Source organism: Schistocerca serialis, chromosome 2 (assembly GCF_023864345.2).
Source record: "Schistocerca serialis cubense isolate TAMUIC-IGC-003099 chromosome 2, iqSchSeri2.2, whole genome shotgun sequence".
NCBI classification, from domain to species: domain Eukaryota; kingdom Metazoa; phylum Arthropoda; class Insecta; order Orthoptera; family Acrididae; genus Schistocerca; species Schistocerca serialis.
Window position 1 is genome coordinate 660,638,242 of NC_064639.1, and position 27,757 is coordinate 660,665,998.

Consider the following 27,757-nt stretch of genomic DNA (forward strand, 5'->3'; position numbering starts at 1 on the left):
TTATAACCAGTCTGACCAATTCTCGGCAGGTAGCAGCACTGCTCAGGGCAAAATATATACAATGACCAGTTTTTCCGTCCTAGCCACTTTAACACCCTTTTCCCCACGAATCTTCCTATTAATTGCCAACCTACATAAATTAGTATGTTATATTAATTAATAACAGTAATTTCAATTTGAAATACCATCACAGATTTACGGAAATGTCGTTTTTCTTTTGCTCATAGCAGTGTATTGTATCAGTCTTAATTTGATTTCACATTAATTCTTACAGACATGCACAGTCGTGGACAAAACGAACGAGACCACTCGCCTTTTCGTTATGCTGATCTGCACAGCTTTAAAGTCTGCTACACAGCATAACAGGCAAGGCGACGAAGTGCTATCAACATACTATGCGAAGGCGTAAAATTGAAAAACTATCCGAAATGTGTCAGACTGTTTTCAATCATGTGTAAGACTATATCAATGCTGATTAGTGTCTTAACCACAACACCTAAATGTAAGATATAAATGAAATAAGAAACGCTAATTAGTACGAACTGTACTAATAAAAATGAATTTCAGCTTATCGAGATAACATAACTGTTTTAGTAAGACAAAGTATCCCAGATCGTTACGAATTAGCAAAATATTATGCACATTCGGGCGCGAAATGGTCTGTGTCAACGTTCAGACCAGTCATACTGGACTACCGTTGCTGACCTACCATGAAAGTGTGCCAATTTAGCAATGCGTGAAGATTCATAACGAAATTCAGTCAAAAATCATTCAGTGCCACACTTAAGTCAATTCAGTTATTGACAGAAGCGGAAAAAGTAGGCAGTAACAAGTATGAAATTCTTCAAGTTTCGGTTTAAAAAAATAGAGAATTTGTTGTGGGGAATCGTGGAATATTCCCGATTCAGCCCCTACAGTTTCATGAAGTTCCCATAAACGGCGACGCTACACGTAGCCTTCTGTAACGGACGAGCATTCCAAGCAGAGAGCTGCCATTGAGTTACGTTTGGCGGAAAACCAGAGCATCGCAGAAATTCATAAGCGCTTGCAGAATGTCTAGGGACACCTGGTAGTGAACAAATAGTAAGGTGAGTCGTTGGAAGAGGAGTCTGTAGTTGTCGCAAATCCGTCCGATTTCCCGCGTGCCGACCGGCGGCACACAGCTGTGACTTCTGCTATGTCGGAAAGTGCAGACACTCGCATGCGAGGTGATCGACGGATCACAATCAAACATCTTGCTGCTCAACTGGACATCTCTGTTGGTGGTGCTAACACACTCATCCACCACTTGGGTTACTCGAAGCTGTGTGTCCGCTGGGTTCCTCCCCGCCTAACAAAAGACCACAAAGAGCAACGAAGGACCATCTGTGAAGAATTCCTTGCGCGTTACCAGGCTGATCGTGATAAAAGAAAATGGAAAATGGCCTTATGGCATCGTTTTCCGGGAGGCCCCTATTCGGGAAGTTCGGCCGCCAAGTGCAAGTTTTCTTTCGTTCGAAGCCACATTGGGCGATTTGCGCGCCGGTTACGAGGATGAAATGATTATTAGGACAACACAACACCCAGTCCCCGAGCGGAGAAAATCTCCAACCCGGCCGGGAATCGAACCTGGGCCCACTTGCATGGGTGATAATTTTTGTCGAACATGATCACAGGTGATGAAATATGGGATCATCACTTCGAACCGCAAACAAAAGAGCAATTCATGGAGTGGCGTCACACCACCTCTCCTCCGAAGAACAGTTCAAAGCAGCATCCTTACCACGTAAAGTCATGCCGAAGGTCTTCTGGGACTTTGAAGGTATTATTCTGTTTGGCGTCCTCCCTCATGGTGCAACGATCAGCTCTGAAGTGTATTGTTCTACCCTCTGAAGGAACCACTTCGTCGTTTTCGTTGCCACAAAAATACAGACGAACTTCTGCTCCATGACAGCTCGAGCCCTCACACAAGTTTGCACACCCGAGAGATTACAAAACTTCACTGGACTGTTCTACCTCATCCTTCCTGCTACGCGCCTCACGCACCTTCCGACTTTACATCACTTTGGCCCAATGGAGGATGCAATCCGCGGGGAGCAGTACGTGGATGACGGGGGGTTGCTGATGCCTCAAAACGTTGGCTCCGACATTGCGAGCAGAGTGGTACCATGCGGGCGTACAAACTCTCCCAGTAAGGTGGATTAAGGCCGTCGCACTGAACGGAGATTGCGTTGACAAATAGGGTTTTGTAGCCAAAAGAGTGTGGGATATTGTGTGCATTCGAATCTGGAACAAAAGCGACATGCGTGTCATTACTTATTGAACACCCCTCGTATACGTATATCTTGACTGCAGGTCTCTCTCTGTTGAGCTATGCCTGACTTGCTGAGCTGCTATAAGTGAACAGGTCGTTCGTGTTCTTCTAGCCATTCATTAATTCCACGAAGTCTTCGTATGTATATTTTGTAACATTTGCAACTAATTCTCCAACTCTCCAGCAGCAAGTAGAAGATGTGATTCGTCTCCCGTTGCTCCTAACACATCTTTGATGTTATGGCTGCTTGAAAAGACTGGATTAAACATTTACACTGCTAGATCTTCCTGAAATGATTTGTCGCGCTCTTTTTGTTTGGTAGAAGCAACGGTCGACTTGGTACTGCAGCCTCCTCTTTTTTCTTACCTACTATTCTTTTACGGTTCAGGGCTGTCTTAGTCAGACGATATGAATGTTTTTTCTCAAATGGCGTAATTCCTGTTTTAAATTGTCTTCACGACTAATACGATAAACGCTTGCTCTCGACGCGCTGAAAACTCCCAATTTTTATAATGTGGTAATTGAAGGTTTCCTGGAAATTTTGTGTCCTAATTTTCCAGCGTATATACTGTAATAAGAGTAATATGCAGAAGAATGGAAAAGAAAATTGAGGGCCTGTTATACGACGATCAGTATGGGTTTCTGAAAGACAAGGGCAACAGAGAGGCAGTTCCGACATGGCGATTCGTAAGGAAACAAGACATAGAACGGTGGACATGGAATAAGCTTTTGACCACGTCATATGATATAAGATTTTGAAGTTCTGAAAAAGGCAGGAGTAAACTATGGAGAAAGGGGGTTAACACACAAAAGGTACAAACCAAGAAGAATAATAAGAAACGAAGACAAAAAAAAAGTGCTCGGGATTAACAGCGTGTAATATAGGGATGAAGTCTTTCGCCCCTACCGTTCAATGATGGAAATACTCGTAAAACAAAGATTCAAGAGTGGGATTAAAATTTAAGGTGGAAGAATTTCAGTAAGATTTAAAAATGACAACTCTATCTCCAGTGAAAGTGAGACCTGTTGATTGGAATGAACAGTGTAATGAATATGGACTGAGAAAATCGAAGAAATACGAAAATAATGAGAAGCAGCAGAAATCATACTAACGATATCCATAATATGAAGCATGCTGTTCAAGAATTAGACGAAGTTTAGTAATTCTGCTACGTCTGAAGCAAAACAATACATTTGGATGATGAAAGGGGAACATGAAAAGCAGATTCGTACAGGCAAAGATGCTATTCTTGACCTAGAGAAGTTTGTAGTATCAAACATTGGTCTTGATCTGAGGAATAAATTTATGAGAATGTACACAGGTAACAAAACACTGTATGATAGTGAACCATTTACTGTAGGACAACAGGAAAAGAAAAGAGTCGAAGAGCTTGAGGCGCGATGCTGTAGAAGACTAGTGGAAATGATGTGGAACCGTGAGGAATGAGGAGTTTGTCAGCAGAATAGGCCAGCAAGGGAACACATGAAAAACAGTGCAACAAGAAGGGACCAAATGATACGACATGTGTTAAAACATCGGGGAATACCTTCCGCGGTACTAGAGGGAAAATATCAGGAGATCTTTCCAAACTAAGACTGATTTTACCATGAGTACTTTTGAGATACTTGTGAAAATCCTGCAGCTTCTCCTTTCGATATGGTCAGACGACGAAAGTATTATCCGAGTGAGAAAGCCAATGTGACGGTTATATAGACGTTCCGGTACGAACCCTCATTTCGAATACCTGCATAAGGATATCTGCAGCCAAAGACGACAAGGAGAATCTACAGATACTCCGTCTGTTTATAAAATCTCCTCACATTTTGAAAGAGCTAGACTGAAGGCTATGTTTCTTTAAATCGGCTGAACGGCGATACATTCTTCTCCAGCAAGTGCAAAACCCGTTGCGACGTAACGTTTGTAAGATAACGAATTTACCCAGAATTCCTCACAAAGGCGTCGCTCTATCCACCTGTACGTCGTTATTTAATGCAGGCAGGTTAATCGGCCAACTGATTCCATTTATGGTGGCACGCATTGAACATTCTACTTCGTGTGTAAATCATAAATTCTAAATGGTACAGGCGCTTTTGGAATGAGCTTGTGACATCAGATTGTAGTTTTTAATTTCTTGACACTCAACAGATCTGTTTCGGTGTGCAGTAGGCATTTAACTTCCAGTACACCTTATCTGTCACTTTGTCCTTGCAAGTGGCCTTGTCCCTGACATGAGGAGCTGTGAGTTCTTTCTTCCGTAGTTCGAAGACCGTTTTCCATTCGGTAGTGTGGTATTTGATATACAAGGGCGAGCGCACTGTGGTGTTGCGCTAACGATGCTTCCACCGAATAGATGATTTCTTCCGCTGGAATCTTGGAGGAAGTAGTGGTTAAATGCATACCACTGCTTAGTACTGCGGTTGTTTCGCTGCTGAATTCTTGTGACAAAAGATTGATGATGGCTCACCTCCCTGGTAATATAGACCATCGACTAGACAATAGCATTTCTTCTGCCGAGTCAATGTACTATTTACGGACAGAGTCAAGGTATCCTGGAATTCGATGTTGTCCGCTATAACCCAGTCGACTATAGCGAGACGGTACGAAAGGAAGAGAAACAGGTAAAGAACATGGCGACTGATGTTGCGTAGGTTTCGTAGAGTTTTATGAATCATTTCCCTTAGGAGGAGTTAGTTGGCTCTTCTGTGAATATTGGTGTATTTCAGGGAGCAGACGTAATAAGTCAGTTTTAAGAAATGGGTATCATCGTGTTACCGTACTCTTGTACTGGCAGGGATATGTACCAACGTATTGCAGAATGACTACTGAAAACCAAAGCCTCCGAATTTTTATTCTTTTCTGAATATCGGATAATGTGTTATATGTCATGCATATTACTCGGTCGACTTCCCCGGTTCGCTGAAGCAAATTGCAGTCCTCTGCCGCTAGAGGAGTCCAAATTGTAGCGTGTAAGATGGCGGTACGCAACGTAAACAACGTGCTGTACACGAGCTTCTAAACGCAGAAGACGTACCTACAAGTGGAATCCGTAGACTAATAAAAGCTGTGTACGGTGATGATTGGTGAACAACATTATGACAGCTGATGAGAGAAGATTTGACGGCCGGCCGCGGTGGCTGTGCGGTTCTAGGCGCTCCAGTCCGGAGCCGCGCTGCTGCTACGGTCGCAGGTTCGAATCCTGCTTCGGGCATGGGTGTGTGTGATGTCCTTAGGTTAGTTAGATTTAAGTAGTTCTAAGTTCTAGGGGACTGATGACCACAGCAGTTGAGTCCCATAGTGCTCAGAGCCATTTGAACCATTTTTGAAGATTTGACCACTTTGACACCGAAAACGAGAGAGCACCAATGCAGTTCTGCCAGAAAGGATAACCGACGCCAAAAATGTTCAAGGCCATGTCACCGGCAGGGAAAGTCGTGCTCAGCGTGTTCTGGAATCTTCAAGGCATGATGCACCACCACAGACTCTGAAAGTTACTGCGAGACTCTCAGAAAACTGAAAGCATGAATCGGAACAGAGCCCTCTCCTTCAGCAAAACAATACTAAACTATATGCGATCGCCGTAACAATCCGGCGCCTCGGATTCACTGTCAACGATCGTCCTCCATAAATTCCCGAATTGGCCACAGCCAATTTTTATCTGTTTCCAAAATTTAAAGAGCAATTTCGAGGACTTCAGTTATATAGTGACGAAACGGGAAAAGCAGATGTGAGGTTGTGGCTCCTTTAACAAACTCAAAATTTCTAGTTTGACGGTATCAATAAGCTGGTCTCTCATTGGGAGAAGTGCGTTCCACGATAGGGTGGCTATTTTCGGGAATAGATATGCTGACGTGAAGAATACAGCTGTAGAATGTTAATGAACTTTATTTTATTTAAGAGATTTGCATATAAAAACTACAGACACTTTACTTTTCAGCACTCTCTTGAAAGTAATAAAATAAGGAGAGAAAGCTCTTATGCGAACCCAGATTTCTTTCTCGTAGCCGTGACACATGTATGATACCTAATTTCTTAAAATTGACGCATGATATCAGCTCCCCACGACGAGAAGTAGCACTTGCATCAGTAGCGTTATGTGTGTTACTCCCAATTCCTGTACTCAGATGTCGAGTATGGAAACAGGATTTCGCCTTTGAAGCTACTCAGAGGATGCAATGGCTAAACCTGCGCCTCGGCCCGCCTTTGACTTCTCCAGCAGTTATTAAATCCAAGGCACACTCCCCAGCGTCTGGAGCAGTCGACTCGACGGCGTCCCGAACGTAATTACAGCCAGCGAAAACCCCGCCTGTCCCGACTCCGCATACCTCAAGGGTGCTCCAGTTTCGTGGCTGTCCCGCTCTGCAGCGAGTGTCTTATCTTTTCCTACATTTATTTACGGCCGACGTCTCTTAAGAGGTTTCTTCGTCAGTGCAGCGTGTTAGTCAGCCATAAATCTGCACTGCTGGCCATTAAAATTGCAACGCAAGGGCGATAGCGACTGACGAAACATTTCATACTGTGTATACAGTGTGGTCCATTGATAGTGACAGGGCCAAATATCTGACGAAATAATCATCAAACGAAAAAACTATGCCGGCCGAAGTGGCCGTGCGGTTAAAGGCGCTGCTGTCTGGAACCGCAAGTCCGCTACGGTCGCAGGTTCGAATTCTGCCTCGGGCATGGATGTTTGTGATGTCCTTAGGTTAGTTAGGTTTAACTAATTCTAAGTTCTAGGGGACTAATGACCTCAGCAGTTAAGTCCCATAGTGCTCAGAGCCATTTGAACCATTTTGAAAAAACTATAAACAACGAAACTAGCTTGAAGGGGGAAACCAAATGGCACTATGGCTAGCCCGCTGGATGGCGCTGCCATAGGTCAAACGGATATCAACTGCTTTTTTAAAATAGAAACCCCCATTTTTTGTTACATATTCGCGTAGTACGTAAAGAAATATGAATATTTTAGTTGGACCACTTTTTTCGCTTTGTGATAGACGGCGCTGTAATAGTCACAAACGTATAAGTACGTGGTATCACGTAACATTCCGCCAGTGCGGACGGTACTAGCCTCGTGATACACTACCCGAGTTAAAATGGACCGTTTACCAATTGCGGAAAAGGTCGATATTGTGTTGATGTATGGCTATTGTGATCAAAATGCCCAACGGGCGTCTGCTATGTATGCTGCTCGGTATCTTGGACGACATCATCCAAGAGTCCGGACCGTTCGCCGGACAGTTACGTCATTTAAGGAAACAGGAAGTGTTCAGCCACATGTGAAACGTCAACCACGACCTGCAACAAATGATGATGCCCAAGTAGGTGTTTTAGGTGCTGTCGCGGCTAATCCGCACATCAGCAGCGGACAAATTGCGCGAGAATCGGGAATCTCAAAAACGCCGGTGTGGAGAATGCTACATCAACATCGACTGCACCCGTACCATATTTCTATGCACCAGGAATTGCATGGTGACGACACTGAACGTCGTGTACAGGTCTGCCACTGGGCGCAAGGGAAATTATGGGACGATGACAGATTTTTTGCACGCATTCGATTTAGCGGCGAAGCGTCATTCACTAACAGCTGTAACGTAAACCGGCATAATATGCACTATTGGGCCACGGAAAATTCACGATGGCTGCGACAAGTGGAACATCAGCGACCTTGGCGGGTTAATGTATGGTGCGGCATTATGAGAGGAAGGATAATTGACCCCCATTTTATCGATGGCAATCTAAATGATGCAATGTATGCTGATTTCCGACGTAATGTTCTACCGATGTTACTAGAAGATGTTTCACTGCATGACAGAATGGCGATATACTTCCAACATGATGGATGTCCGGCACATAGCTCGTGTGCGGTTGAAGCGGTATTGAATAGCATATTTCATGACAGGTGGATTGGTCGTCGAAGCACCATACCGTGGCCCGCACGTTCACCGGATCTGACGTCCCCGGCGCATTGTCAATGCATGTGCGAACATTACGGAAGGCGAACTACTCGCTGTTGAGAGGAATGTCGTTACACGTATTACCAAATGCATTGAGGTTGACGGACATAATTTTGAACATTTATTGCATTAATGTGGTATTTGCAGGTAATCACGCTGTAACAGCATACGTTCTCAGAAATGATAAGTTCACAAAGGTACATGTATCACATTGGAACAACCGAAATAAAATGTTCAAACGTACCTACGTTCTGTAGTTTCATTTAAAAAACCTACCTGTTCCAACTGTTCGTCTAAAATTGTGAGTCATATGTTTGTGACTATTACAGCGTCATTTATCACAAAGCGAAAAAGTGCTTCAACTAAAACTTTCATATTTCTTTACGTACTACACGAATATGGAATAAAGAATGGGGGTTCCTGTTTAAAAAAACCGTAGCGCCATCTCGTCTCCCCCTTCAAGCTAGACACATTTCGTTCTTTGTTGTTTTTTCGTTTGGTGCTTATTTCGTGAGATATTTTGCCCAGTCACGATCAATGGACCACCGTGTATACCGTACAGTACGAAGTGAACAAAAGTAATACAATATGTTAGGAAATTCCATTTACATACTTCTAGGCCTTCTAGAGGGGAGTCAGTACATTATATTTTGGATAGGAGCCTAATTCCGGAAACGTGCCGTTTCCGTTCTACGGCCCTTTGAAAATATGTTTGGTAGTTAAGTATGCAACAGGTTAGTCATGGTGACGGGAGGTTACGTCGAATCATCAGATGTCATTTGACGTCTATCCTACCTCTCATATCTGGGTCGAGCCTCATTCACGTGTCTGTCAGCGTTACAGTATTAGAGCAACGTGGTAGAATACACATCTGCAGAATACACCGAGATGATGATTCTGAATAGCGAAGTTCACGGTGACAGAACTGCTCGTCGCCTTTACCAAGATCGTTCTTCTCAACGTTCGACTCCATCGCATACTCTTTTCGCCACAATTACGCAACAGCTTCGAGAAAGTGGTACCTTCACAATCATTAGGCGTGACTGTGGTGTTCCAAGGAAACCTGCACACACTAGTGTTCCAAGGAAACGTCGCACACTTTAACTGGAAGAGGCTGTACTGCATCACGTTGAAGAGAACCCGCCAACGAGAGCACGAACAACTTCTTTGTCTGTTAACGTATGGAAATGTAAAAAAAAGTGACGTACTGGATCTTGCCTAATCAGTCACTTGTAAAAGTGGTCCCGTTACCAAAATGTTTTCGGATGGTTGTGGCTCGAGGACGAATATGGGTTCCAATTCAAAATATTGTCTACTCACTCCCAACGTTCTCTAAGTAGTTGTTGAGGAGACAGTTCATAGGTCTTTCGTTCATCTGGGCGGTCTTCTGTTCAACAGCTGCACGTTTGTTCGCCTGTACACATCTCCGCAGTCGGAGTTGATGGGCTTTGAGCACTATGAGACTTAACTTCTAAGGTCATCCGTCCACTAGAACTTAGAAGTACTTAAACCTAACTAACGTAAGGACATCAGACACATCCATGCCCGAGGCAGGATTCGAACCTGCGGCCGTAGCGGTCGCGCGGTTCCAGACTGTAGCGCCTTGAACCGCTCGGCCACTCCGACCGGCAGTCGGAGTTGACCCTTGTTTTCTGTGGCCCATGATGCACGTTAGTAGGTTCGGTGCTAGTTCTGAGTAGTCCCATTTTGCCATGTACGATACATTTTAACCATCTTGGCGTGCGAACAATTTACAATGTTATCCGCTTCGGAAATGCTTCCACCCTTCCCCTGAAAGCAAATGATTCATGCTCTTTTGGACCCCAGATAAATCGCGACAACCACTGCATTGTTATTGACGTTCCCCCGACACACGTCCCCCCGACACACCTTACATATTCCGCACTGTTACTGCTACCACATGTCGTCTGTGAATGGTTGTTACATGTTGAAGACGAATACAGGCGGTGGTCACTTTAATGTGACTGGGCTGTGTGCAATAAATAAAAGTGATGTATAATGAACGTAAGTCGTTGCTGAGAAACCTTAATATTCCTTTGTGACCAGTAGTTCTGTTGTGTACAACTTTGTATACAATAGTCAGGACAGGTGTGGACTACGGAGCGGTGCAACAACTCTCATCGTAGGAAACCTGGACGGAAGCAGAAATGATTAGGAACAAGTTAACACAAGAAACAGAAGATTTACTAAATTTGTATCTCTCCAACTGAATGAAGAATCATTAGAAATAATGAAGCAAGAAACTGAGTACAGATATCACAGCGCCAACTATAATAAGGCTCTCTGTGCTAAACATAAGCGATTGTGTCGTAGCGATAAGGCTCCAAGCGCAAGTTGGAGAAAGGCTGCTACTGGCCATCCCATATCGTGGCGGGAGAACGTGCTCATGGTACAGAGATGCTGGATGAGTGGCTGAGCGGGCGTGCACCATTGGGTCCGCCAGATCCCGTGTAACTGCAATAGGTGTCAGATGGAAACTTGGCTATGACGCCCGTGGGGTGATGTCGATACATGATATCACAGGTGTTTAGAATTCTCTACCACCTTTAAAAATTTACCGTAGAATTTAGGACAGCTCTGGCTCTACAGCTAAACGTGGAGCCATTCCAAATTTTGTTTCAGTTACAGTAGGTTTTTTTAAATTGTTGACTGTGGACGCCATCCTCCACCTTTTTGCTCCCAGAACAAAAAATGAAGCAGTGATGAGGTTTTCTCCAAATTCATTAGTACTCCAATTTACGAAACAGAATATCATGTTCCACATAGTAAAATTCTTTTGTAACAAAATTTTAGACAGGAACGACGGTGTTGCAGGCGAACGACAGTGATCAGTGTGCCGGCGGCTCCAACTGGACCGGGGAGCACGACATGGAGCACCTGCCATTCGACGTGCGCATCGAGACGTACCTGGTGCCAGTGATCTTCCTGCTCATCTTCACGGCCGGCGTGCTGGGCAACGGCACCCTGGTGCTCATCTTCATACGGCACCGCAACATGCGCAGCTCGCCCAACCTGTACATCCTGTCGCTGGCGCTGGGCGACCTGCTCGTCATCCTCACCTGCGTGCCCTTCATCTCCACCATCTACACGGTATGCATCTCAATCTGCCCGACATTCATTTATTGTTTAGTCTCAGTGGCACATTTTAAGTAGATTACATGCTTCGATCACTAAGGATCATCTTCAGACGTAAGTAGCTGCGTCAACAACCCCTCTTGTCTACTCATATCCACATATCAGAGTACTTCCTTAGATCTGGAGATTCTCATTAAAATTGTGCAACTGAGTCGGGACAGTAAATGATAATTACCTTAAACATGTATAAAGTTGCTGAAACTCTCAAGTCGATTATGTCGACTGTAGTAAAAATTTATTGTGAGAACTGATACTAGCGAGAGTAGGTTGCCCGCATGGAATAGAATTTTCAAATCAACAAGTGACGGCAACCAATTTTCACTCTGCAGCGGAGTGTTCGTCGATATTAAACTTCCTAGCCAATGAAAAACGTGTCCCGGAATGGGACTCGGAACCGTTATCTATCCATTTGGCCCTCGAATCTCCTGGGTAGCTCAGTCGGTAGACGATTTTCTCGCGAAAGGCGGACTTTCCACATTCCTGTGGCAGTCCAGCACACAGTTAGTTGTCAGGAAGTTTCACCAGGATACAGATCTGGCGAAATAGGCGGTCGAGTAACTGACCCAGGTCGACGTATCCACTCACATGGACATATGGACTTGCGTACTCCAGGTAATACGGCGGTGCACTGTTTCTTTGGAAGATTAAACGGTACTCTCAACGTTCAATGAAGATTGTTCTCAGAATATGAAGAATCACTAGCCCGGTAATGAAGTTCAGTTGAGGAAAGTAAAATTTATAAGCTGTACTCTTGCATACGTGACGTGACACACATTTCATTTTTCACTGCCTCTTATCTTTACAAAAAGACTGATTCGGATTTTCAGTGCCTCAAAACCGACGACTCTGTACATTTTTCCACATACTAACATAGTTGAGCAATCGCTGATTATTATGTTTCCAATGGACTTCTAATATATAGCCAGCTCAGTTAACATTTCAACGCAAAACGCCTTATGAGCTGCTGTAGCTGCGTGTTTTAAGTACTTGCGCCACTGTAAATTTGTACATGTGGATGGCTTAAAAGGCGAACGTCGCTGACAACAAAACTTGTTCTACATAATCGAAGCTATCCTGACGTTTTATTATCATGTGGTGAATAAATAGTGAGTGTGCCATTCAGAAACGATAAACCTAATGGAAGTATTTATAACACACTAAGTAGGAAAATTACTATGCATGTTGCCGCAAAGTTAGGGGCGTTACACCCACAGATTTTACAACATTTTATTTCAAATCTCCAGCTTTTGTTCTACATGTTTGCCAGTTGAGGTCATAGAAATAATCTCCCCTCTCGTATTCACATTTAATTCAACTTGCATCCCCAAGATGCACTGTCAGAACACTCTGAAGGTGGCTGGTGGACTTGATGATTTACTTTGCTTCTATAAAATTCCTGTGATGTGAAAAAGATACAGCGACAAACGCTCATTAGAGAATGAGAAATGTATGAGCATGGCGTTGCTGATCACAGCGAATTTAATAGTTGGCCAAGCAGATAATTTAGTGAATGTGGGGTCCTCCCCTGCAGTGGTAAATCGACCACTACACAAGAGTCCTGACAGACAATGTACAGCCGATTCAGAGTCTGATTTTCGCTTAGAGATGTGCAACGTCGAACGAACTGTGAATTCGAGTGGGGCTAGCAGAAACGAGTATGTGCAGTATAACAAAACAATTAAGGTAGAAAAATGCCAAATGTCAGTGAGAAAACCATCATTGAGATCACAAAGCTTGAGTGGGCAGTATCGAAACACTTACCCTACAACTCTGATCTGGTACAGTGTGATAATCACCTGTTTGGTAAAGAACGAATCCCTTCTCGCAATGAGATTTGAAGACGATGAGTATTTAAAAAGACTGATAAACAAGGCTTGAAGGTGCTGAGCCTCACTTCTGTCGCGCATGTATAGGGATCTTAGTTCCACGATAGTGAAAGGTAGTTGTCTCTCGAGAATGTTTCAGTATACTGTTAAAATATCAAAGGTATCGAAAATAAATTAGATCTATGAAATAATCGTTATGTATTTCTTTTGGAGTGAGTCACGATGGTTACCAGTGGAAACAGTAAGTTTTGAACAACTTCTGAGTAGTGAATGATGTATACCCTATTCTGATATAAATTTAAATGTGGTATGGCATTGTTGATTGGGAAATATCACGGGGCGGGTTCAGTTGCATGCTGGAATGGGTATTCTTCCTTTGCGCATATTCCTTGTGAATATACGAGAGGTGTCTCGCATGTCTATTAAGTGTACGTGAGTGTTAAGAATGTGTGCACACTGTGGCGTTACTTTTGTGCTGTATAATATGCTTGGCAGCTCATACATCAAAGTTACTTAAAAGAATAACGTACAGAAGAATGGAAAAGAAAACTGAGGATGTTTTAGATGACGATCAGTTTGGCTTTAGGAAAGATAAAGGCACCAGAGAGGTAATTTTGAGGGCATGATAAGAGTGGACCTCTAAGAACGAAGTGCCCGGATTGGAAATTGTGTAACAACAGAGATGTAGTCTTTCAACCCTACTGTTAAATCTGTACATCGAAGAAACAACGATGAAAATAAAATAAAAGTTCAGAGTAGATTTAAAATTCAAGCTGAAAGAATATCAATATTACGATTCTCTGATTACATTGCTATCCTGATTGAAAGTAAAGAAGAATTACATGATCACCTGAATGGAATGAACAGTCAAAGGAGTACATAATATGGACTGAGAGTAATCGAAGAAGAAGAAAGTAATGAGAAGTAGAAGGAACGAGAATAGCGAGAAACTTAACATCAGGATTGACAGTCACAAAATAGATGAAGTTAAGGAATTCTGCTACCTAGGCAGCAAAATAACCAGTACGAACGGAGCAAGGAGGACATCAAAAACAGACTAACACTGGAACAAAAAGCATTCCCAGCCAAGAGAAATCCACCAGTATCGGACATAGGTCTTAATTTGACGAAGAAATGTCTGAGAATATACATATGGAGCACTGCAGTGTATGGTAGTGAAACATGGACTGTGGGAAAATAGTTGAGATGTGGTGCTACAGACGAATGTTGAAAATTAGGCGTTTTGATAAGGTAAGAAATGAGGTTCTGTGCAGCATCGGAGAGGAAAGGAATATACGAAAAACAGTGACAAGGAGAAGGGACAAGATGATAGGATGTCTGTTAAGACATCTGGTAATGACTTCCATGGCACTAGAGGGAGCTGTAGCGGCAAAAACTGTAGAGGAAGACAGAGGTTGGAATACATCCAGCAAATAGTTGAGAAGGCTGTGGCTAAGCCATGTCTCCGCAATATCCTTTCTTTCAGGAGTGCTAGTTCTGCAAGGTTCGCAGGAGAGCTTCTGTAAAGTTTGGAAGGTAGGAGACGAGGTACTGGCAGAAGTAAGGCTGTGAGTACCGGCCGTGAGTCATGCTTCGGTAACTCAGTTGGTAGAGCACTTGCCCGCGAAAGGCAAAGGTCTCGAGTTCGAGTCTCGGTCGGGCACACAGTTTTAATCTGCCAGGAAGTTTCAGTTGAGAAGGTAGATTGCAAGTGCCACCCTGAGGTGAAGTGGTTGGTGTACCTAGGAACAGATTAGACACAGATCATAGTTTAGTAATGCTAAAGGTTAGACAGTTCAAGAGAATCGTACGGAAGTATCGGTGTTGAAGGAAGTGAGATACTGAATCTGTGAGGAATAACATGCAGTGTGAATGAATACCAAATGAGCAGTGCAGCCGCATTCAGTGGCTTGATTGATGATGTTCACAGGACGGAGGACCCACTCCAAACACTGCTGACAATAAAGGAAACTTTTATTCAATCTCTGTACATGATTTGTCGTGGATCAGTGAGGTAAATCACGCCTCGTTCAATTTCCCTGGCCGTGCTGACGTATAGACGACTACTTTTGCCATGGTGAGAGGATGCTGCTTGTACATTAGACTTTCGCTGTGCTATGAACAACTCGCTGCCCACGTCAGCTGCTTGTCCTGCTAGGCAGTGACCCTCTTACCACACTCTGAACCTCTGACGTACATTCTTCAACAGATTCAGCCCTATCGACTGGATTACCCACTTTTTTCTCTGTTCACTGTGTTCCTGTTGAAATACACTGAAGCCCCGAAGAAACTGATCTAGGCACGCGCATTCAAATGCAGATATATGTAACTAGACGGCGCTGCAATGGTCAACGCCTGTATAAGACAACAAGTGTCTGTTAGATTGTTTACTGCTGCTGCAATTGCGTTTGAACGTGTCGTTATAGTCGGCGCACGAGCGACGGGACACAGCATATCCGAGGTAGCGATGAAGTGGGGATTTTCAGGAACGACCATTTCACGAGTGTACCGTGAATATCAGGGACCCGGTAAAACATTAAATCTCCGACATGGCGGCGGCCGGAAAAGCACCGTGCAAGAATGGGACCAACAACGACTAATGAGAATCGTTCAACGTGACAAAAGTGCAGCCCTTCTACTGTTGCTGCAGGTTTCCATGTTGGGCCATCAACAAGTGTCAGCGTGCAAACCATTCAACGAAACATCATCGATATGGGCTTTCGGCGCCCTTGACGACTGCACGATACAAAGCTTTACGCCTCGTCTGGACGCGTCAACACCGACATTGACTGTTGATGACTGAAAAGACGTTGGCTGGTTGGACGAGTCTCGTTTAAAATTGTATCGAGCGGATGGACGTGTGCCGATATGGAGACAGCCTCATGAATCTCTGGACCCTGCTTGTCAGCAGTGGACTGTTCAAGCTGGTGGAGGCTCTGTAATAGTGTGGGGCGTGTGCAGTTTGAGTGATATGGGACCCCTGATCCGTATAGATACGCCTCTGACTGGTGTCACGTACGAAAGCACCCTGTCCAATCACTTGCTCCCATCCATGTCCATTGTGCATTCCGACAGACTTTGGAAGTTCCAGCTGGGCAATGCGACACCCCACACGTCCGGAGTTGCTAGAGAGTGGCTCCAGGAACATTGTTCTGACTTTCAACACTTCTGCTGGCTACCAAACTCCCCAGACATTAACATTACACAGCAAATCTGGGATACCTTGCAACGTGCTCTTCAGAAGAGATCTCACCACCTCGTACTCATACTGATTTATGGGCAGCCCTGCAGGATTCATGGTGTCTGTTCCCTCCCTACTTCAAATGTTAGTCGAGTCCATCCCACATTGTGTTGTGACACATTCACGGTGTCAGTTCCCTCGAGCACTACTCAGACATTAGTCGAGTCCATGCCACGTCGCGCTGCGGCACTTCTGCATGATCGCGGGGGCCCTACACGATATTAGGCCTGTATACCAGTTTCTTTGGCTGCTCAGTGTATACGCTCGTGAACCGTGTTTACCACAACATCTGAAACATAACTAACAACAACTTCTTTTGTATTCCCTGGTGTATTAAAACAACAATACCTTCTATGGTTTCACTTTTACGATGCAAGAAGCAACGTCACATGCACTTCCCTGTGCACCCTCCGGCTCTGTGGCCTCAACACAACTCCCATTATCACCCAATGGAGCAGAAACTACTGCGCTTTGCAATCACCCCCGTTGTTACCCCCATACTTAATCACTTTCGTACAACCCGTGTCCGTCCGCCCCCGGTAGCTGAGCGGTAAGGGCGACAGAATCTTAATCCTAAGGCTCGGGTTCCATTCCCGGCTGGGTGGGGATCTTATCCGCTCAGGGACTGGGTGTTGTGTTGTCCTAAACAACATCATTTCATCCCCATCGACGCGCAAGGCGCTGAAGTGATGTTAAATTGAAATACTTGCACCCGGCGAACTGTCTACCCGACGGGAGGCCCTAGTCACACTACATTTACATTTTTAGCCCATGTCCATTTCTGCTGCCTCAGACATCTAAATTCCAATGTATAACGGAAGTGGTACTTCCATATTGCTCTTCAATGTCATAAAATTGCACCCTACATGAATTCTTAGGAGCTTGTATTTCGTCACCAACCACCACTAATTTAATCTTCCCGGCACCGACAGGTTCATCTACATTAACGGTAAACACCCGTTCTGAAAGAACAAGCAAAGTATCCACAACCCTGTTCCTGTCTCTTTCTGCCTTCTCTTTCTCCTTAAAGATCTAAGTATTAAGGAGGTTCTCATAGACGCGTAACAATGCACGTCTTTGGCATCCAGTAAAATGTGTTTAGAAGAGAGGCAAGCTCACAAACACACACATACACACAAATACAGTATTTAGGTTTTGTTTCAAAAAATTGGTTAAATTGGCTCTAAGCACTTGGGACTTGACATCTTAGGTCATCAGTCCCCTAGACTTAGAACTACTTAAACCCAACTAACCTAAAGACATCACACACATCCATGCCCGAGGCAGGATTCGAACCTGCTACCGTAGCAGCAGCGCGGTTCGGGACTGAAGCGTCTAGAACCGCTCGGCCAAGGTTTTGTTCAGTGCAACCAAGTACACCTAAGTACTGTCTTTATATGCTTAACGTTGCTAAAATACACATAACTGGGATGAATTTGTCGTGGATATCAACAGGAAGTGAAATCGCCAGGAACCTATACTACCGATCAAAAGTTTCCGATCATCCATGACAAGCGCTGCATACTTTATTTCAATGTGCAAACACATCGTATAAACTAACTAGGCCAACAAAATAAGTATTTTCTCTTTCTATCGTTAATATAGTTTAACTTATAGCCTCTACGCGATATCCACCCTTTTCCCTCAAAGTAGCAGCTAAAGCTCTTGGCATTCTCGAGATTAGTAGTGTTTTTGAAGATACTGTAGTCCAACAGGCATGCAAATTATTCCATAGTTCTTCAGTATTAGATGACCTCAATACTCTGACTTCCTTCTGAAGTTTATCTCAGAAGAGTTCAATGTGATTTAAGTCAGGTGACTGACTTGATCAGATCGTACTCTTAAGCTCCCCACATTTCTCTTTTCTGTTGACGTACCCTCTGCGCAATTTAGAAGCGTTTCTGGGATCGTTGTCCTCCTGCAAAAGACACCCACGCCTCCGGTCAGATGTAACTGGAATGTTCTTTCTTCTTTAACGTTCGACTAATTTTCATTACATAACCGACTTTATCACCCACCATACATCCCCACCCATGACCGACCCTCGACCGTGCTTAACCTTTGGCGTCACACACTGACTCATTATGCGTTCTCCACGAAGTCGACAAATAAATATCCGACCATGGCTTCCAAATGCTTCCAACTTAGATTCGTCCGTGAATAACACCTCGAGACATTACTGAACGCTCCAGTTTTTCTGTTGCTGCGCTCACTGGAATCGTTTCACCTTACTTGGTCTGCGTAATAAAGGTTTCTTGGCCACTGTGCACCCTTTCATAGTTCGTTCACGGACACGACTTTGCGACTGGCGCTGCTGCCATTACTGTTTACTTCCACGAGATTCAAGTACAGTACGAGTCATCTGACGCTTACTCTCTACGCATATGAATTTATCTCCCCTACAGGGCTGGGGGAAACGCTGCAACGTCTAATTTACTGTCGATTGGACTAGGCCTAGGTAATAAGGTATAAACCTAATCTGGTAAACACGTACACTTCTAGATGCACGCAGGGTGCTGTACGCTAATGCGAAGTGATTGCTTCACAGACAGCAGAAGGAATGAGGTCTGTTCGAGCGGAACCTTCTTAAGAGGAATATCGCTGTTTTTGTGGATAGTCATCGGCAACTTCACAGCAAACAACCAGCCAAATACACAACAGCGGCACTTATTCTTTACATTTTTATATTTGTTTTGTTATCAGAATGGAGATATGATAGAATATTCTAAACGAAATCCCTGTTTAATCAAAATTCCGTAACTGAGATAGGTGATCGAAAACGTTTGACCGGTAGAGTGGTGTCTAGCTGAATGTGGTGCGGAATGTAATGTTGTCGTAAACCAAACTGATGATGAGCATGGAGTGCCACGACAACTTGTCAAAGTTTCAATTAATTGTATCGACTTCAAAGCCGGCTATTTGCCTGTGAAATTTACTTACAGCACAAACAGTCATTCTACTCTGGCGGATAAAACATCGCAACACCGAGAAGGAGTTGTGCGACCTACACGGAAGTCCGTAGGCGTGTTTCTACCAATCAAATATGATATACATTGAAATTCCGCGCCAGTCGCATGAGAGTGGCCTTAGTTGTCGGTTGGTTGGTTGATATGTGGGTCATCGATCCCATCGGATTAGGGAAGAAAGTCGGCTGTGCTCTTTCAGAGGAACCGTTCTGGCATTTGCCTGAAGCGAGTTAGGGAAATAACGGAAAACCTAAATCAGGATGGCCGGACGCCGGTATCCTCCAGGATAAGAGTCCAGCGGTTGTTTGGTTGGCTTGAGGGTTGGAAACCAAACAGTGAGGTCATCGGTCCCATCGGATTAGGAAAGTATGAGGAAGGAAGTCGTCCGTGGCCTTTCAAAGGAACCATCCCGGCATTCGCCTGGAGCGATTTAGGGAAATCACTGGATACCTAAATCAGGATGGCCGGACGCTGGTTTTAACCGTAGTCCTCCAGAATGCGAGCCCAGGGTGCTAACCACTGCGCCATCTTATTCGGTAAAGAGTCCATTGTGATGATAACTGCACCACCTCGCTCGGTGGCGCTAGTGGAAATCAGGTTTGCTTTAAACACACGCTGTAACGATCTTGAATGTTAGCTGGCTCTGAGAATGGACATGCTGACTTGATGTCAAAGACTGTCTTAAAGGTGACAAAGGCGTCGTTATCAGCGTCTCACTGAGTTTGATCGAGATCGTGTGATACGGCTACGAGAAGCTGGTTGTTCTTTCTGCAGTACTGCAGAAATATTTGGCAGGAATGTAGCCACTGCAAACGACTGCTGGTGATCACGAGAATGTACAGTTGCAAGAAGACCGGGCTCCAGAAAGGTCGCGTGGCACTATCGAAATGGAAGATCATCGCGTACGGCGTAAGCCACCCCACTGACACAATGAACTGTTACAAATCGTTACCTAAAGGTCAGCTCCGAGCCGGTAGCCTCGTAGCGTTCATTCCACTGAACCGAAACCACCACAGTTTTTCTGCTTCACTGCTACGAAGCGACAGCTCAGTGGAAGGCAGGGAGGAGGTATGTCGTGTTTTCTAATCAAAGCTGGTTCTGCCTCGGTGTCAGTGATGGCTGTCTGTTGGTTAGAAGGAGGCTAAATGAGGACAATCATTCAGCCTGTCTGCATACTAACACACTGGACCTACACCTGCAGTTACACTCTGGGTTGCGATTTCGTATGACACCAGGAGCACTCTCGTGGTTATCCCAAGCTCCCTCACTGCCATTCATGAACAGCATTCCAGAGAGTGTTTTCCAACAGCGTAACGCCCGCCCACATACTGCTCTTGCTACCCAGCATGGTCTGCAGAGTGTTGACATGTTGCCGTAGTCTGTCTCCAATCGAGCACATGTGCAACAATATCGGACGGCAACTCCAGCGTCATCGACAAACAGCATCCCCTGTATTGACCGACCAAGAGCAACTGGCACGGAACCCCATCCCACAAACTGACACTCGACACTTGTACAACACAGTGCATGCAACTTTTGACGCTCAGATTCAACATTTTGGCGGTTACACCTGTTAGTAATGTACCGGCATTTCACATTTACAATGGATTATCTCGCGCTTACATTACAGTGATCCTACAATGTTGTGTTGTTATTGTGGTCTTCAGTCCTGAGACTGGTTTGATGTAGCTCTCCATGCTACTCTATCCTCTGCAAGCTTCTTCATCACCCAGTAACTACTGCAGCCTACATACTTCTGAATCTGCTTAGTGTATTCATCTCTTGGTCTCCCTCTACGATTTTTACCCGCCACGCCACCCTCCAGTACTAAATTGGTGCTCCCTCGATGTCTCAGAACATGTCCTATCAACCGATCCCTTCTTCTAGTCAAGTTAGGCCACAAGCTCCTCTTCTCCCCAATTCTATTCAATACCTCCTCATTAGTTACGTGATCTACCCGTCTAATCTTCAGCATTCTTCTGTAGCACCACATTTCAAAAGCTTCTAATGTTAATGTTAATGTTAATCATTTAAATAAGCTACCAACAAAAATGTATTCCTGAAATTTGAGATCTCTACATTAATTTATTTCCATTCACTGTATTTGACTATAAATTTGCATATATCCAAGTTTCTTTTTGTTTTAGAAGGATGGTCCGAAATAGCTGTGAACGACCCGGTACAGTTAATATTGCGTTCCTTGCGGGAACTGACGCAGCAGCAATCTTACGAGCACCGAAGCCTTGCCAGATGTCGGTAAAGAGGCGAGTAAATCGCAGCGTGGCGAGGCTCGCTGTTATACACAGATACGCCAAAACATTATGACCACTGCCCACCGCGTCATTGTAATCCGTTTGGTGGCGTTGCTGGCACGTGGCGCGGTAACAAAATTATGTAAGAGGGTCAGACACGGACGGGGTACACCCCTAACGTAGATATGCGCGGTAAATGGGGAAATTCACTGAGATAAGCGGATCTGACAAAGGGCAGACTATTATCGAGCAGAACTTCTGAACGAGTATCTAGAAAAAGGCGAAAACTGGCTCTAAGCACTATGGGGCTTAACATCTGAGGTCATCAGTCCCCTAGAATCAGAACTACTTAAACGTAACTAACCTAAGGACAACAAACACATTCATGCCCGAGGCAGGATTCGAACCTGCAACCGTAGTAGCTGCGCGGTTCCGGTCTGAGGCGCCTAGAAACACTCGGCCACAGCGGAAAATGGCAAACTTGTTCGAATGTTCACGTCCTGCTGTCGTGAGCATCTACAGGGAGAGTTAGAAGGAGAGTAAAACCACAACTAGGTGCTAAACGGTTTGACGTCCACGACTCTTTACAGAAGGTGGGGCTCGAAGAATTGTCCGCTCTGTAAAATATGATAGATGGTGATTAATGGCATTTCTGCCGAAAGTGCACAACGCAGGTGCACGCATAAGTGTTTCGGAGCACATCGTTCATCGTATATTCTTGAACATGGAGCGCCACAGCAGACCAGCGTTACGTGTTCACATGTTGATCCAACGACATCGTCAGTTGCAATTGCTGTGGTCACAGGGCTATCGGGAGCAGACCGTCGGTCAGTCGAAACGTTTCGGCTCTTCGGGTGAATCACATTTTTCTGGACTGAGTCAATCAGTGGTCGTCTCCACAAATGCCGTCATCGAGGTGAACCCCGACTCGAAACGTGCAGCGCTCTACAGAGCCTTCGCTTGCATGGGACTTGTGGTAGTGACAGCTGCAAACCATCTTCATCCCCTAATGCTTGGTGTTATGTTTCAGCAGTATAACTGTCGGTGTCTCGGATCTGAACCGTGCTTCATTGGTTTGAGGAGCGTGATAGTGAACTCACGCTGATGCCTCGTTGACCATATTCGCCTGATGTAAAATTCCTGGGGAAACCATGTGGGTCACTATTGAGTGCCACCACCACGTACGCAAATCAGTACACGAACTGCATGACATGTGCGTCGAGATCTATCAACGTACCTCCACAAATCTACCTACAAACTGTCGGATCCGTCATGCGCAGAACCAGTGACGTATTTGGTTCCAAAGACAGACAGACAGGTAACTAAGCAGGTGGTTATAATGTTCTGGCTCTCCAGTGTGAATGTGAACGGAGCGATTGCTGGTGCGGTAAACGCTGCCGGTTGGGCTTGTGCGCAGGTGGAGTCGTGGCCGTACGGGATGGTGATCTGCAAGCTGGCGGAGACGGCTCGCGAGGTGTCGGTGTCGGTGTCGGTGTTCACGCTGACGGCGCTCAGCGTGGAGCGGTACTGCGCCATCGCTGGCCCCGTGGCGGGCGCCTCGCGCCGCGTCGGCCCGCTGCTGCTGGCCGCCATCTGGCTGCTGGCGGCCGCCGCCGCCGTGCCCACCGCCCTCTACACGCAGGTCACCGAGGAGGCCATCAACGAGTGCGAGGCGGGCGCCCTGCGCAGGATACAAGTCTGCTACCCTTTCCCCAAGGAGCTCGCGGCCCCTGTCGTCACCGCACGGTCAGTATACCGCTTACCCGCCGCAGAGCTTCAAGGTATCCGCACACGGACTCACGTTAAGCTATAAACTTGCCGAATTGGTGAGGTTATAGAGTGGAAAAACCACAGAGGGCGTCTTCCAGAACGTATAGAGCATGACAGATGTTCCGAACGTGCGTTTGAGCCATGCCAAATAGATGGAAGGACGCCAACTACGTCACATGCACGCCATCTCTCTAAAGCACAGAGTCGTTAGACGCCTTGTTGGCTTTCAGCTGAAGTCCACACACACACACACACACACACATACACACACACACACACACACACACACACACACACACACACACACACATGTATATATATATATATATATATATATATATATATATGCCGTTTCGAAGCGTCAGAAAATTCAGTATCTCTCGCAAACCCGCCGTTAATTGTACGTTTAATAAAATAACGGGAACCCAGCGTTGGTGGTTAAAAAATTATAGTAACTATTGTATCATGAAGGTATGTCGCTTCAAGGCAACGGCACACTGTGGATCCATAACAGATGAAATGTTCTTGGTACAGTTTCCTATGATTAAATGTCAGTTACTAACGTACCTAGAGGGTGACAGTCATTGTACTATCCTTATACACTACTGGCTATTAAAATTGCTACACCACGAAGATGACGTGCTAAAGACGCGAAATTTTACCGACAGGAAGAAGATGCTGTCATGTGCAAATGATCAGCTTTTCAGAGCATTCACACAAGGTTGGCGCCGGTGGCGACACCTGCAACCTGCTGACATGAGGAAAGTTCCCAACCGATTTCTCATACACAAACAGCAGTTGACCGGCGTTGCCTAGTGAAACGTTGTTGTGATGCCTCGAGTAAGGAGGAGAAATGCGTACCATCAAGTTTCCGACTTTGATAAAGGTCGGATTGTAGCCTATCGCGATTGCGGTTTATCGTATCGCGACATTGCAGCTCGCGTTGGTCGAGATCCAATGACTGTTAGCAGAATATGGAATCTGTGGCTTCAGGAGGGTTCCCAACGGCCTCGTATCACTAGCAGTCGAGATGACAGCCATCTTATCCGCATGGCTGTAACGGATCGTGCAGCCACGTCTCGATCCCTGAGTCAACAGATGGGGACGTTTGAAAGACCACAAGGTCTGCACGAACAGTTCGATGACGTTTGCAGCAGCATGGACTATCAGCTCGGAGACCATGGCTGCGGTTACCTTTGACGCTGCATCACAGACAGAAGCGCCTGCCATGGTGTATTCAACGACGAACCTGGGTCCACGAATGGCAAAATGTCATTTTTTCGCATGAATCCAGGTTCTGTTTATAGCATCATGATGGTCGCATCCGTGTTTGGGGACATCGAGGTAAACACGCATTGGAAGCGAGTATTCGTCATCGCCGTACTGACGTATCACCCGGCGTGATGGTATGATGTGCCATTGGTTACACGTCTCGGTGACCTTTTGTTCGCATTGACGGCACTTTGAACAGTGGACGTTACATTTCAGATGTGTTACGACCCGTGGCTCTACCCTTCATTCGATCCCTGCGAAACCCTACATTTCAGCAGGATAATGCATGATCGCATGTTGCAAATCGTGTATAGGTATTTCTGAATACAGAAAATGTTCGGCTGCTGCCCTGGCCAGCACATTCTCCAGATCTCTCACCAACTGACAACGTCACGTCGACAGTGGCCGAACAACTAGCTCGTCACAATACGCCCGACACTAACCTTGATAAACTGTGGTATCGTGTTGAAACTGCATGGGCAGCTGTACCTGTACGCTCCATCCAAGCTCTGTTTGACTCAATGCCCAGGCGTATCAAGGCCGTTATTACGGCCAGAGGTGGTAGTTCTTGGTACTGATTTCGCAGGATCTGTGCACCCAACTGCATGAAAATGGAATCACATGTAAGTTGAAGTATAATATATTTGTCCAATGAACAACCGTTTACCATCTGCTTTTCTTCTTGGTGTAGCAATTTCAATGGCCAGTAGTGTATATATATGCGGTTTCGAAGCCTCAGAATATAGACGATCTCTCGCAAACGCGCCGTTAATTGTACGGTTAATAAAATAACGGGACACCACACGTTGGTGGTTAAAAAGTTATTCATGCTTTTGTATTATGAAGGCATATCGTTTCAAGGCAACGGCAAGCTGTGGATCCATAAAAAATTAAATTTTCTTGGTACAGTTTGCTATGATTAAACGCCAGTTAATAACTTACCTAGAGAGTGACAGTTACTGAACTATCCTTATACATATAATTCTCGCGTTAGTTACTGTACTCCTCCGAAACGGCTCGATGGATTCTGATGAAATTTTGCATGTATATTCGGTAGGTCTGAGAATCGATCGTAACCTATTTCTCATACCCCTAAGTGATAAGAGGGGTCCACTACGACAATTTTTTATTATTTGTTGGCAGAACTTTTTATTTTTAATTTTTTATGATGTGGCATTACAAAATACACGCAACCCTAAATTTTCACCCTTGTACCATCAACCCCTATATTTTAATAGCGATTTTAGTAATTTGATAATTTTCAAACCCGGTCGATAACTGATCAATTATCACTTGATCAGTTATCCGCGCCAAGTGTCTACCGGTGATAGTCTTTCACTATTCGATAGATAGCTAATTGAAGAAAACGTACGAAAAGCAACAACTCGAATATCCCTCTTTGAATCGACGTAACTAGACCGAGAAGTTTAACTAGGTAGCACCCTACATTCGCCAAGCCGACATTTAGGCCTAGCGCACACCCATAGATTTTTATGGTACGGAAATATATCGTACGATCAAATTCTTTTAGTGGAAAAAAGAAGTTTCCATGCTCTCCTTTGTTCCTCTAAAATAATTTAATCGTACAATATTTTTACGTACGATAAAAATCGATGGGTGTGCACTTGGCCTTATTCATAATGCTGGCGAACACGTTTCGACACGAAATTGCCGCTATGTTTGTATGCTCATGGACGAGCCGTGTATCAGCTGCAATTGTTAAATCCGCGCGATCTACCGTAAAAACGCTGGAACTAATAATGGCTGATACTGCCGGACTTCCGCGTAAGCCTTTTCTCACTCCCTACACAGTTTTCGGCCATTATTACTGTTTCGTCACGAGCTCCTGCCAACAACGGCTATTGTGTTGGACGTATACATTGTGTTAGACGTATACATTATTCTTATAGACTAGACATAATTTATATGGCGAAAAACAACGTTTGCCGGGTCAGCTATAACATATAAAGATTTTCAGAGGCGGAACGAAGTTTGCCGAGTATAGCTAGTATCAAATAAAATCGTTATAACGTCTGAATGGGTTAGCATTAGGACTCTCATACTGCACGGTTGGCCGCGGACCGTGATGAGAAATAGTACGCGCATGCTTGGTTTGGTTTAGCGACGAAGTCCACTTTCAGTTGGACGGGTTCGTCAATAAGCGAAATAGGCGCATTTGGGGGACTGAAAATCCGATTTCGTGGTCGAGAAGTCTCTTCACCCTCAACGGGTGACTGTGTGGCGCGTAGTGTCCAGTTGCGGAATAATAGGTGCGATATTCCCTTGATGGCGCGGTGACTACTGAAAGGTACGTAAAGGTTTAGGAAGTTGCTTTCATCTCCATTATGCAAAGAGACCCTGCTTTCGACACGATGTGGTTCATGCAAGACAGAGATCTATCCCAACGAAGCATCAGTGTTCGACGTCCTGGAGGAGAATTTTTGGGACTGCAATCTGGCTCTGGGATACCCAGAGGCCACTGGCTAAGGCTTTGATCGACCGCCATATTCTCGGGTTCTGAACACATGCGACTCATGTTGGTGGGGCTATATTAAGGACAAGGTGTACAGCAATAACCCAAAAACCATTGCTGAGATGAAAACAGTCATTCAGGAGGTCTTCGACGGTATCAATGTTCCGACACTTTAGCGAGCCATGCAAAATTTCGCTATTCGTCTGCATCACATCATCGCCAATGGTGGCAGGCATGTCAAAAATCCGAATTCCTAAGTGACGTTTACATGTTGAATAAAGTGTGTGCACACCGTAGTTGGTAACTAATTTACGTTTATTTTTCATATTGTTCAATAATTGTCACCATATAAGATTAAAGGTTTCAGATCTTAAGACCCAAAGTATGGGCGTGTAGCACTCATGGACGGTATAGCGCAATGAGTAGAGTCGAAGATTTGAAAAATATTACTAACCTTCACGTTTGCTAATAGGTCCTGATACTTTCTTAGTAGTTCAATGAAAGTAGAGTCCATAATTTTCGACGTTACGTATATACAGGGTGATATGAAATTCAC

At 44.9% G+C, this 27,757-nt stretch overlaps 1 protein-coding gene across 1 annotated transcript in view; it reads left to right on the top strand.

Moving 5' to 3' along the window:
- The window catches only part of LOC126456314 (neuropeptide CCHamide-1 receptor-like), a 221,654-nt gene that overhangs the window by 127,146 nt on the left and 66,751 nt on the right, over nucleotides 1–27,757 (top strand). The window contains exons 2-3 of the mRNA XM_050092064.1: nucleotides 11,060–11,356; nucleotides 23,104–23,432. Coding sequence (XP_049948021.1) covers nucleotides 11,060–11,356; nucleotides 23,104–23,432 — 626 coding nt within the window. The remainder of the gene's footprint in view (nucleotides 1–11,059; nucleotides 11,357–23,103; nucleotides 23,433–27,757) is intronic.